Source organism: Phyllostomus discolor, chromosome 1 (assembly GCF_004126475.2).
Source record: "Phyllostomus discolor isolate MPI-MPIP mPhyDis1 chromosome 1, mPhyDis1.pri.v3, whole genome shotgun sequence".
NCBI lineage: Eukaryota > Metazoa > Chordata > Mammalia > Chiroptera > Phyllostomidae > Phyllostomus > Phyllostomus discolor.
In genome coordinates this window covers 56,773,231-56,786,934 of record NC_040903.2, presented here as the reverse complement: position 1 = coordinate 56,786,934, position 13,704 = coordinate 56,773,231, and the positions used below count along the sequence as shown (strand labels likewise).

At 37.5% G+C, this 13,704-nt stretch overlaps 1 protein-coding gene across 7 annotated transcripts in view; it reads right to left on the bottom strand.

Annotated features, from left to right (window-relative positions):
- LOC114492908 (protein adenylyltransferase SelO-like) overlaps positions 1-13,704 on the bottom strand; it is a 54,555-nt gene that overhangs the window by 25,926 nt on the left and 14,925 nt on the right. For 6 of the 7 annotated variants that reach the window (XM_036022967.1, XM_036022948.1, XM_028507527.2 and 3 more), the window contains 9 exons: positions 12,804-12,868; positions 12,667-12,723; positions 12,483-12,581; positions 12,239-12,306; positions 8,460-8,547; positions 3,179-3,248; positions 2,355-2,427; positions 877-960; positions 77-206 (listed from right to left, as the gene is read on the bottom strand). In XM_036022967.1, the coding sequence (XP_035878860.1) occupies positions 77-206; positions 877-960; positions 2,355-2,427; positions 3,179-3,248; positions 8,460-8,547; positions 12,239-12,306; positions 12,483-12,581; positions 12,667-12,723; positions 12,804-12,868 (734 nt within the window). The remainder of the gene's footprint in view (positions 1-76; positions 207-876; positions 961-2,354; positions 2,428-3,178; positions 3,249-8,459; positions 8,548-12,238; positions 12,307-12,482; positions 12,582-12,666; positions 12,724-12,803; positions 12,869-13,704) is intronic. The other variant, XM_036022954.1, reaches the window with a different exon arrangement.

Sequence of the window (13,704 nt, the reverse complement as noted above, 5' to 3'; positions counted from 1 at the left end):
AAAAATAAATAAATGTCATTTTCTTTCAAAAAATGATCATTATACAAATATATTAATATATTTAGGATTTACTCACAGCTGCTTTTGCCCAGGATCCAGTAATGGGTTTATAGCTTGTAACAATTTATTTAAATTAAACATCCCAATATTGGCCTGATTTCCTATTTTATATCTTCTTTCATCATCAGATGTGTTAGGTACAAAACCTGTTTTAAAAAAATACTATCTTTATACAGTGAAGGTAGTTATAATAAATAGCTTTTTCCCTCATTTTTAATTTTGTATTTAAACTTAACAAATTTATGTTTATTAAATAAGAATCTTTCTGACATTAAACATTTAACTCAAAAGTAATATAAATACTTAATGCCAATGCACATGAAAATATTTTACAGTATGAATATTTTCCTAATAAAAGAATGCATTGCTAACCTATAAGAACTTCCAGGTTATGGCATATGCACTTCCAACTCCAAAGCAGCATGTCGTCCACAAAGCCTGCTCTGACCCTTCTAGTGGTATTATATTACTATCACCTGTACTTCACAGGTTACTAAGTGAGAGGTTAAGAAAATTGTCCAAGGGCACACAACCTTTATGGGTCAGATGTCAGATATCAAGCCCACATCTCACAATGTATTCCCTGCTATCCTTCACGCCCTCTTCTCTGATATGTGATTCCCTAAGGGACGACGTCACAAAGAATCCATTGTTGTACCCCTGCGGCACCTGGAAGATCGAGTACCACAGAAAAGGACCATTCTATGAATGATCCCAGTTCTTTTACTATCCCATCACTGCATTAGCTATAAGTTTATCTAAAATAAACCTGTAAACCAAGGCACATTTAAATACATACATATAAATCATACATACCTGGGTTATAGGCCTCCATAAAACCAAATGGACCATAGTCGATTGTAATGGATAACAAACTGAAGTTATCGGTATTACAAACACCTGAAATTTTTTAAAAATTGCAAAAACATGATAATAAAATAAAGTATACTTTAACTGTACAAAATTATCTGGAATAGGAAATGTCATGGAAAACAGTTGTTTTAGAAATGAAACAAAATGAGAGTATAGATTGAAAGTTTAACTGATGAAGACAAATAGCTTAACATACATATTAAAACTATATTTTAAAATTAAATCTAGCCTTTTGTTTTATATTTCCCCCTTCCCAAAGATTTCAGATACTTTAGGAACAAAAGCACCAAGAAATGAAACTTTCTCTTATTTATCCTTAATTTCTAACACTTGTTTAAAAAAATGTTATTTGGAATGGAATTGAAACTAGTAAAGGAATAAAATTGTCAAAGGCTATGAAAAGGGGAAAAGGGGAAAATAAGTATGTGTGCACCCCATGCCAGTCCTGAGGTGCACAGCACTGGCAGTGGGGAGGGGTGGGGGGAGTAAGTGACCTCTTAGGTGAGAGGATCAAGGGTGGGGGCAGAGTGTGGGGTGGGAGGAAGCAATGACCACACCAGCCTAATACAGGCTATGTGGGCATGGTGGCATGGTACTCAGTTAGAGAGTTGCAACGTTTTTCAGAGCAAGATGGCCCTGTTTATCAAAATGCTAAATGTAGAGACTCACTAACTCAACCACTCCACTTTTAGGAGTTCATTCTCAAAAACTCACCTTCGAGAACAGACAGATGTAGCTGCACAGTGGTCACTGTGGCACAGTTCGTAACAGCAAAAACTTTGAAACACCTACCCTGTTCCCACCCTGCCCCAAGTGAGATATAGAGAGTGTGTGGTAATTAAAGCAGATTTCAAGATGTTTTGCAATGTGGAACCCCCCTTTGGCATTTATCTAGAGACTTCAGTACATACAGAACTTGCTTCTCAGTTGTTCCTAGTTGAGGCAGATATTCCTTCCAATGCAGCCCCACACACTGAATGGCTTCAAACATACACAAGCCAGCCCTGCTGTTTTTGTAGGCGACATATGAATATCACCAAATTAAGTCTAGAAAACTTGATATGAAATGGTTAATAATGACTATCCTGGAGAATGGAACTAAAATCACTTCTGTATATTTTAAATTCTTTAACAGAAGCATGTAGTGCTTTCATAATTAAGATTTTTAAAATACCTTTAAAGAGATCTAAATTTATACTCACAGGGTATCCTTATTCTATTTTGTGTATGCTGTTCAATTCAAAACCATTTTAAATATGAGAAAATTGTTTCTCTGTTGCTAAAAATAAATTCATATATTATAAATGTTAAGAAGCTCATTGGCAGGAATCTTTTGAAATATACAAAAAGAGAAATCTTCCACCCCAACAGATTAATTCTACTTTCTCATCAGAAGAGTGAAACACCAATAGATAACTTACCATGAGCAAAACCAACAGACATCCACAAAGCAATAAGTTGTGCCGTCTTGGATACCACAATGGAAAAAAATCCCTAAAATAAAATTTAAAAAATTTTCAGATTTTTAGCAATGTATACTCTTTTAGGATCTTCTGATAAGTCACAAGGAGAACACAGAAAGAATTCAAAGGTGGGCCAACAGATGACTGAAGGAATAGAAATTAGATATAGAAGAACATAAAGTTATTCACCCAGAAACAATACATAAAAGGCTCAGACACAGTATTATGACCAAACTTTCTCCATGTCCAATAAGAAAAGGAAAAGGCATCAGATGATTCAGCACAGGGAAGTTAAATGTAAGCAAAGCAAGTTGTTAAACTTTGAAATGAATCACTAAGAAAAATAATGGGATTCTCTTCTCTGTTAAAAGAATGAAAAGTAGGTATAAAAATCAAAAAATTACCACTAGAATAGCAAATCATATTTTCCTATTATGTACTATGTTTATTTATTAGAACTACTATAGAAATATCTATGTATCTGATAGATAAGAAAAGAATATATGTGACCAACTCATAAATGCTGCTCAAAAAAAACAATGTATATAGTCAGGATGCAGTAGCACCTGTTCTTTTTTTCTAGATAACCTTCAAACAAAGCAACTTGCTTATCTATGCCTTGTTTACACAGTGGGTCATCTTACCTTTCTCTAACAAAATGCTCACGGTGCTCCACATTTCCTTTCCTAAATGTAGTTTTTTTAAGTCCTAAGTTGTAACCACTAATGTTGGCAGGCCAATGAGGGAAAACAGAGTACTGCCCTTTCTCCTTAAAAACTTACCACATATCTGTTAGGTTCTTTGACATCTACTGAGGGGAAGTGTTCCCGTATGATGAAGTCTAATAATGTCCTGGAGATTAAAAGGAGATAGCATCAGTGTTCCTCAGAATACAGTATCAAATATCTAACCATCTAAATCTACCCTTGCCATTCACAAATTCATTAGATTCACACTTTGAAGTTTTTTAATTAAAATAAGAATGTATAAAACAGCAATGAAGAAATATTTCCTCAAGACCAATCAAAACTGGAAATGTGTTTCTAGGGTCATATTAGATTCCATCTTATTACGTCATAAAATCACATTAGTTCAATAAACATCCATGGAGCACCTACTGCACCTACTGTATGCCACACGCTGTGCAAGTGTGAGGAAGAAGGATGACAAGGCTCAGACCCAGCCCTCAAAGCACATACTTGATTAGGAAAAAAGAACACATTAAAGATAATGACATTACAGCACAATACACGCAATAATAGAAGCATATAAAAAGTATAAAAAAAAAACAGAGGAGGGAATGACTATGTGTGAAGGTCACAAAAGTTTCACAAATGAGATGAGAAAAATCTGGCCAATATTTGAAGTTAAAATAAGTTATGTAGGTATTATGTTTTTTATTTCCAATTTTAATTGACTGTTCTAGTCAACTAAGTACTTTTGTTATTGCATTGCATAAGAGAAAATCCAAATGAAAAACTGGAGCTTATAGATATGATTTGAGAATTATTAAAACCCAGGCAAAACAATAAGAGTGGATTAGAGTTGTACATAGGCATTTTTTGATAATTTAACCATTTAATAACTTGAATAAGTGCTGATGTGTCAAGAATTGTTTCAGGCATTTAGGGAACAAAAAGGTATATATAGTTATGTTAGCCAGTGGAGGCACTTTAAAGATGAAGAGGTCACCAACGTATATCAATGTCAGAAAGAGAAGTGACATATAACTGAAGCAGGACCACCAGGTGGAACAACTTCAGTGACATGGTGAAACCAAACAGATGTGACTCAAAAAACAAATGGGAAGTTAGAAATAATGCCAGTGAGAGTAGACAACTCTGTCAATGAGCCGAGATAGCCATGTACTCAGCTAACATTTGCTAAAGTAAGACACAGAGATGCTTCTGGCTAAAAGGTGGTCTAGGTAAATGCAGTACTTGGAACCTGCCACACTCACATCAAAATTACAACGGAACAACTCATCATCCAGAACTGCCTAAAATCTAGCCAAACAGAAGTCCTGGAAGGAAGGGTGGAGATGCAGAACAGGCTGCTCCCTCACCCATGTATGGCACTTAAAAATCAGGAGGGACATCTCAGCCGCAAAGGTCCCCACTGAGGAGAGAGGGGTTCCAGCCCCACACTGTGCCCCACAAAGCCCAAGGTTCCAGTGCTGTGAAGAGAAGTCCCCAAAACTTCCAGCTATGAAAGCCAGCAGGGATTGAGACTGAGTGAGACTAAGAGCTTCTGGAGTCCCAGATTCCCAGATATTACTCTTAAAGGGCCCATGCACAGACTTACTTGGATTCACTCACTCAGCATTGGGGTAACACTCGAAAGGCACCAAAGACATACAAAATGGAAATGAATTGTCTGACGTTGGGGTAAGAGCTGGAGGACAGCTTTCTCCCAGACAGAAGTGCTAACAGAGGTCATTGTTCCTTTGCTGAGCACCCACTGCCCCCCACAGAGCCAGCAGGCAGGCACTATATCTGAGTCTTCATCAGCCTTGCTAACACTATTCACCCCACCCTGAGACCCTGTCCCACCCAATTTCAGGCACACCCAAGCCAGTTCCAGTGGCTTTTCCATACAAACAGCCTATCTTGGCTCATGCTGCAGCCTTTCCTAAAATCTTTCAAAGGTTCACAAACTCCAAACAAAAAGCATCTGGCCTCAGCATGCCCCATACTCTTGCTTAGTGATCCCAGGCCCGCACTAGCGGCAGCTGGTCTTGGTCCAAAGTTTGGCTGCTCCCAGGCATTTCCAAGCCAGCATAACTAGCAGCCACCCACAGTTCACTCTGTGGCTTATGTTCTGTGGCCCTGGACAGAGCAAAGATGGTGGCTCATCTTGGCTTAAACCTCCTGGGAGGTTCCTGAGACAGCACACACCATGGAGAGCATGCCAGAGCATCACCCAACCACCTCTATAAGAGACACACTGAATGGGCAGACCTGGGGGGCACCACAGCACTGCTGAAGCAAGTTCTGCACTGTGAGGTCAGTCCCTGCACAGCAACACCTCCACTGTAGTAACAGCCAGTCTTTACAGCCAACTGGCCTGGGTGTAAATCCCTCCCATTAATGTACTGACAGCAATGAAGGCTCACCTGCAACAAGAGAATTCACACAGCCCACATGGTGGGATGCGCCTGGACTGCCCAGCTCAAGTGACCAGGAAGGCTGCGACACAGGGTCCTCCAGGGCACCTACTACACAAGGTCACTCTACCAAGGCTGAGAGACATAACAGCTCTACCTAATACATCAAAACAAACACAGGGAAACAACCAAAATGAGGAGACAAAGAAATAAGTCCGAAGTGATGGAACAGAATAAAACTCTAGAGATAAAGAACCAAATAAAATGAAGACAAGCAACCTACCAGATGCAGAGTTGAAAATACTGGTTATAAGGATACTCAATGAAATTAGGGAAAAAGTAGATGAATTTAGTGAGAACTTCAACAAAGAGATAGGAAACATAAAAAAGAGTCAGAAATGAAGAATATTATCACTGAAATAAAGGACATATTACAGGGATTAATAGATAAGATGAAGCAGAAAATCAAAGCAGTGATTTGGAAGAGAAGATAGAAGAAAACACTCAATCAGAACAGCAAAGAAAAAAATATATATCCAAAAAATAAGGGTAGAATAGTTTAAGGAGGCTCTGGGTCAACTTTCACATCATGGTGCTAGAAGGAGAAGAGACATAGCAAGGGACTGAAAACCCATTTGAAAAAATAATGACAGAAAACATCCCTAACCTAGCAAAGGAAATAGACATACAAGTCCAGGAAGCACAGAGAGTCCCAAACAAGATGAACTCAAATAGGCAGACACCAAGACTGTATCATAATTAAAATGCTAAAAGTTAAAGACAAAGAGAGAATCTTAAAAGCAGCAAGAGAAAAGCAGGTGATTACCTACAAGGGAGCTCCGATAAGACTGTCAGCTGATTTATTAACAGAAACTTTGTAGGCCAGAAGGGACTGGCAAGAAATTCAAAGTGACAAAGGAAGGAACTACAACCACAATTACTCTACCTAGCAAAGCTATCATTTAGAATGCAAGGACAGATTTCCAGACAGGAAAAAGCTAAAGGAGTTCAACACCACCAAACCAGTATTATAAGAAATGTTAAAGGGTCTTCTTTAAGAAGAAGGAGAAAAAATATGAAAAATATGAATAATAAAGTGGCAATAAATACATATCTAACAATTACTTTAAATGCAAATGGATTAAATGCTTCAATCAAAAGACACAGAGTGGCTGAATGGATAAGAAAACAAGACCCTTATACATGCTATCTACAAGGAACTCACTTCAGATAAAAAAATACACACAGACTGAAAGTAAAGAAATAGATAAAGATATTTCATGAAAACAAGAAAAGCTGAGTTAGCAATAGTTATACCAGACAAAATAGACATTAAAACAAAGGCTGTAACAAGGGGCAATGAAGGACCCAGCAATTCCACGTCTGGGGATTTATCTGAAGAAACCCAAAACACCAAATCAAAAAGACATATGCATACATCCATATGTTCATTGCAGCACTATTTACAATAGCCAACATATGGAAGCAATTTAGTGTTCATCAGGAGATGAATGGATAAAGAAGAAATGGTGTGTATATACAACAAATATGACTCAGCAATAAAAAAGAATGAAATCTTTCCATCTTCAAGAACATGGATGGACCTAGAGCATATTGTGCTGACTGAAATAGAAAGAGAAAGACAAATGCCATATGATTTCACTTATATGTGGAATCTAAAAAACAAAATAATCAAACAAGCAGACCGGAACCAGACGTGCAGATACAGACATTTTGATGGTTGCCAGGTGGGAGGGGAGTTAGGAGGATGGTTGAAAAAGGTGAACGGATTAAGAAGTACAAATTGGTAGCTGCAGAACAGCTATAGGACTGTAAATACAGCATAGGAACATGAAATAATATTGCAATAGTTATGTATGATGTTTGATGGGTACTAGATTTATTGGGGTGATCACTTTATAAGTCATATAAATGTATAATTATAGGCTTGACTACCTGAAACAAATATAATATTGTATATCAACTGTAATTGAAAAATAAAATATATTAAAAGTAAGTATTTTTAATTTTAAAAAGACTCAGAGAATTGTCATGTCAAATGTGAAAACTTATCTGCTCTGGTCATTCATTTCCTTCATTTCCTTAATCCCTGCATTCTTCATAGATTAGGAATCTGGATTTACTAAACTGACAACTACAATATAGAATCCATATTCCAAATGATTCTAGTTTGTTTAAGTAATTTTTTATTTATACATATATTTATAATGGCTGTATTAGCTTAACAAATGGAAGCAGTATCTTTCTTAAAGGAAGAAATGTGTTTGTTTGAAGACATATCTCGCTAAATTGGCTTGAAGAGGATGGCCTTGTGTGCGTGCAGACACCTCAGGCACCGAAGTAGCAGAGGACGGTGGGGGCAGGACTGCACGACACAAAGGGAAGAACTCTGCTGCTTTTGCTCTTTCGAAGCAACCGTTTCTCGCTCTTTCCTCAGAAATCTTCAGTAAGATGCACTCTGTTTCTAACTGCTTTGTGTAAGTTTAGTCTAGTGTGTGTTTGTTTTTTCATCCTGTTGATGGAGCTGAGTTTCACATCTGGATAAACCCAGGGTGAAACAGGCATAACACACATCAAAACTGGAGTCCAGGAAAGAAGAGACATGAGACAGAGGACACAGGCTGGGAATCCCAGAAAGTGGAGGGAGAGCTTTGGACCGCTTGAGGTTGCAGAAATGGGGAGTCTGAGTCACTTCCACCCAAGTCCCTGAGTGGCACAGAGACCCTTAGCCACAACTGGGCCACATACTAGACAAAAACTCCATGAGTTTTCCTCTTAGAAAACTCACATGATGTTAGACATACAACAAGTATTTAAAATATTTATTAATTTAAATTTTGGGTTTTAATTATAAGAAAACCAAAACTATTTTAGCTTCCCAGCACGTAAATATTTTCCGATTGTCTTCTACCATATAAAAAACGTTATTTTCTAACCTTAGTAAATCCAGTTCACCATAATGAGCCAAAATTTCTAACGATCCAATTCTAAACCATGATTTTGCAATACGCAGTACCACCGCACCTGCAAAAGAAACATTTATTTCAGCACGAAGTATTTCAGGCTATGAAAACATAGCCTAATATGCTCTCCTTCTTCTTTTAATCCTTATTCAAGAATATATTTTTACTGATTTTAGAGAGAGAGGAAGGGAGAGAGGAAAAAGACAATGTGAGAGAGAAACATCTATCAGTTGCCTCCGTACGAACCCTGACCAGGGATCAAACCCGCAACCTTCTGGCCTGCAATATGATGCTCCAACCAACTGAGTCACCTGGCCAGGGCCTAGTATGCTTTTCTTAAAAATAAAATTATTTAATAAAAAAGAATTCAGTATCTGAATTTATTGGGGAAAAAAAACTAATTTATACCCTTGAAAGGACCAAGGAATTTTCTCTATTTCTCTAAGCCTGAATCTGTTAGAATGTTAGGAACCACAACACTCTCAGAAACGCAGAGGCTCCGACCTCCCTAAAGGCTGCTCAGTCCCATCGTGAGGCTCCGAATATCGCAGTCCCACTGTCTCCTCGACTGTGGCCTTTTCCCTGTACTCTTCCTGAAGCAGTGAATTAGGAATTATTTCTATGGCATAGTCTCCGTAAGTGCCTTTCATGTGTGCAACTAACTGAAAATTAACTTCAGTTACTAAATGTTTACATATGCTCTAATGTATGAATATACTGGAGAAATAAAATGAATCTATGCATTTTGTGTTTGTTGCCTTCTACTGCTGCCTTCTGTTTTGATTATAGACAATAGTAACAATTAATGAACAGCATTCGCATTTCTTTCTTATAAGGAATGCTGTACTTACATGCGTTTGACATGAAGATGCAGTCTATCCCAGGTGCTCCCACGCTCTTCAACAGACTTCCTGCTTGCCGCTGGGCCTTTCTGCTTGTCTCCCCTGCTCCACACGCCCCACTCCCTCTTCCCCCCATACTGAAATCTTGCCTAATCTTAGGTAATCAGCAGGGTGGGGCAACCCATGCTGCTGTTCTGTTGCTCTGGGTGGGGAAGGACAATGCCGCTGCCTGGCCTCTGCAGTTTTGCCTGGGAGAAGCTGTCTCCCCACTCGCACTTCACTTTTTCCCCATGTGCCACCGGTGCCCTTCCAGGCGTTGCCCTGGTGCTGAATCCCAGAGGGTTTTAGTCTGAGTCTGAGTGAGTCCTAAGTCTGTTGCAGGCCATTTAAGAGGAAGCAGCTTCTGACCCTCCTACTCCTTTAGATGAATATGGCTTCTTTAAATCCTTGGTTGTCAAACTTCCACACAGCTCCATTTTCTGACAATTCTGGGTGATATTTGTTTTGTACGTAGCTGTATTTTTTGCTCTAGTTGTGTATGGAGGCGAGGTGTGTTCACCTACTCCTCCATCTTGACCAGAAGAGGAGGCTGAATTTCTTAATACCAGGACTACAATATACACTTACTACTACTGGACCCCCTAGAGTTTGGTACCATGGGAGGAGGCCTAGAAAAGAGCCAATTAGTATTTTCTTGATTAACTGAATTACCATATAGTCAGGATTAATTCACAATATTAATCTAGACAATATTTATTTTGATGTGGGGGTTTTTTGAGCAATAAAAATATAGCCACTTAGAAAAAACGTAAGAGCTCAATAAGTTATTCTAATATTTATTTAATGAATAGCCATCAAATCACTGAATGTTAGGAACGAAAGACACAAAAGGTATCATCTAATCTAACCATCTCACTTTAGATGGAGAAATAGGAACAAAATGTGACTGGCCCAAGTCACAAGTCAATTCCCACAGAACCAGTTCTAGGCTTCACATATTCTTTCTGTCTGTCCAGCACTTTTCTCATTGTACCGCTGGGCTGCTGGGCAGATATTGGCATAAAAGCACAACCAAAATACCTGTATATATGTGAGCATTTAGATATGGAAGTTATAGTAATGCCCTAAAAAGGAGAAATACTTGGGACCATTTGAAACTATTAAGACTACAGTTTGGAATTCATTAACAACATATATAAGTTACAGCCACAGAAGTAAGTAGTGTTGTATCCATCAAATGAACAGTCTGTGGTTAAACTCTTACTTCCAACCACCAATAACAAAAAGACCTAAATGGTTGTTATAGGCTTGTGTACAATAGGATCCATATTACCCAGATGAAATTAAGAGCAGAGAGAGATGCCACAAAAAAAATAATAATAAATAACCCTTATTTCTCTTAAGCATGAATACTTTAGAGAGATTGTTTTTTATGAAAATCTTATCAAAACATATTATGCACTAAGTATAAGAACATGAAAATGTGCTCTGGTGAATCACTATGAACCTCAGTAAAAATGCTGCCCTGTGAAACAATGACCCAATTAAGCATGTTAGGTTGTCAACAGTGCTGGATAGCTCTGCTTTTTTAAGCAGTTAAATATGTTTATTATCGATATTCAGGTCCCCTCCCTCCCCAGAGACTTAGAGCCAAATTTCTCCCTCTCTCCCTTTTTGCTGTTCTACAGTACACTTTCTCAACCCCTTTCTAGGTTTGTTTTATTTCTAACCTACTATAGGCTGAGGAAAAAGTTCATTGAACTTATTAGAAGTAAACATGAAGTAAGAGCAGCCAGGCTCTGAAGAAAGGTCCCTGGGCTCTGCTAGGAGGAAGGGGTATGAACTTCTGCATACTGGCTTTGTTAACATGCTGTCAACTGTCCATAAACAACTTTTGCTCACTTCCCAGATGTTTGCTGTTTGAAATGGATGGATTAGTGATGTAAGGATGTGGGAAAGGGAATTCTATGATAATATCATAATACTGAAATATCTGGAAGAACCACAGGTCATGTTTTAAGAAGACCGAAAAGATGTCCCATATCTGTTTTTCTTTAAGAACTTAGTTTTGAGTCCCTATTTTCACTGTAGCACTATTCACAATGGCCCAGATGTGGACGAAGCCCAGGTGTCCATCAGTAGATGAGTTGATAAAAAGAGCTGTGAGTACATTTACATAATGAAATACTTCTTGGCCATAAAAAATAAGGAAATCTTACCTGATGTGATAGCATGGATGGACCTGGACAGCATTGCACTAAGTAAAATAAGCCAGTCCACAGAGAAAAAAGTACCATATGATTCAATGAACAACATAAACTAATAAACAAAGTAGAAACAGACTCACTGATAGAGAACAGAACAAAGGAGAGGAGGCTTGTGGGTCTGGGTGAAAAAGGTGAAAGGACTAAGGAAAAAAAAACTCATAGACACACACAACAGCATGGTGACTACCAGAAGGAAAGGGAGATCAGGGGAGGAAGAAGAGGGTCAAGAGGGTATAAATGGTGATGGAAGGAGACTTGACTCGGGGTGATGAACACATAATACAATATACAGATGATGGATTACAGAATTGTAAACATGAACCCTACATAATTTTATTAACCAATGTCACACCAATAAATTCAATAAAACAGTAACAAATAAAAATAAAAAAGAACTTAGGGCCTGGCTGTGTAACTCAGTTGGTCAGAGTGTGTTTTTCTGATACACCAAAGTTATGGGTTCAATCCCTGGTTGGGGCACATACAAGAATCAACCAATGAATGCATAAATAAGTGGAATTACAAATCAATGTCTCTGTCTCTCTGTGCCCCCTTTCCTCTCTGTCTAAAGTCAATAAATAAAATTTTTCTTAAAAGTACATACTTAGACTAATTATATATAAAATCTAAAAATGGTTATTACCTCGTTCTTTCACAATACTCCCATTGTAGAACTGGTCTCTCCATACTTCATCATCACTCACAACCAGGCTGGAACATAAGAAAATCAAACAATTAAACGTACACTTTAACTGCAAGCAAGCCCTCAAAAATACCTAAAACTGTTAGAAACTACAAGTAGAAACTTATCTGATCAATTTACTGACATGATTCTGGAGACAAAATGATCCAGTCCTGAAAGTCAGTTTCAAGGAAGGAGGAGTTACCTGGCAGCTCTGCTGGTTGGAATTCCCAGATAGTGCATAGCCTCACTGCACAAAAATTCTCTCACTGAGGAACGAAGCACAGCTCTGCCATCACCATTTCTATGGGAAAGAAGATTAAAAGAATTTCAATGGTAAAGACAATATCAATTTTAATTAAAATAAGGAAACAAACAAAAAACTGTACCGGGAATATGGGGTCTTCCCTGAGCCTTTTAATTGCAGCTCCCACTTTTCACCTTGCCTTAAAAAAAAAAACTAAGTATTAGAAGGTTCATGTTAACATTTAGCAGAAAAGCTACTCTACAAGAAAACATATGGTACCTATTCATGTAAATTCCAATAAGATGGGCTCTTCCATCCCCAAGCTGATCTGCCCATATCCCAAACTAAAAGGGAAAAAGGAAAAATTAGTCATGTTTATTAATCCTTATTAGCTTTTATAGTAATTTTATAGCTGAGGTTCTTTCATCAAAATTGAGAATGAGGTATTGCATTTTGGGAATTACAATAATCAAAAACTCCAATAAAGCTGAAAATAAAATTCAATCAATAAAACATAAGTGAAATTCATTTAAAAATATAAATTTAAGACATATAATTAATTTCTTCTTATCTTATAGCAGAGCTTAAGTTTGTTAGGTGTAGAAAACTAAAAGTGATCTATTTAATTCCAGAATATGAACTAGTAACAATTTACTAGTAGAAAAATTTCCTGTATTTCCTGTATTATACATATGCAATACTAAATCAGGAACACACTTGTACCTAAAAAAAAAAAAAATTTTTGAACTTGTATAATTAGCTGTTTTCAAACTTGTCTGTTAAAATCTGTGGTTGTTCAATTCCCAGCTGTCATTTATTAGTTGTAGAAATTTGTTTGGGTTACTTATTCTGCTGAGACTGACCTTTCATTTCTGTAAAGTGCAATAACCCTTGTCAGATTATTGTAAGACTGAATGCTGTTACATATATGCAAAATGCTTTGTACCGTGTTTGACATTTTCAAGTGCTCAAAATATGGTAATCAGTATTATTGCCAACAATTATTTGTTAAGTTACATGTCACTCCATCCTCCATATAGATGGTGTGTCCACCAGAAAGCTTCCTCTAAATTTCTGGGACTAGGAGCGAGGTTCTATCAATTCCCTTAACTCCTACACTTACTCCTATCACAGCTGATGTTATAAGAATTTATTTATTTATCTATCCACTTCCCCCCAC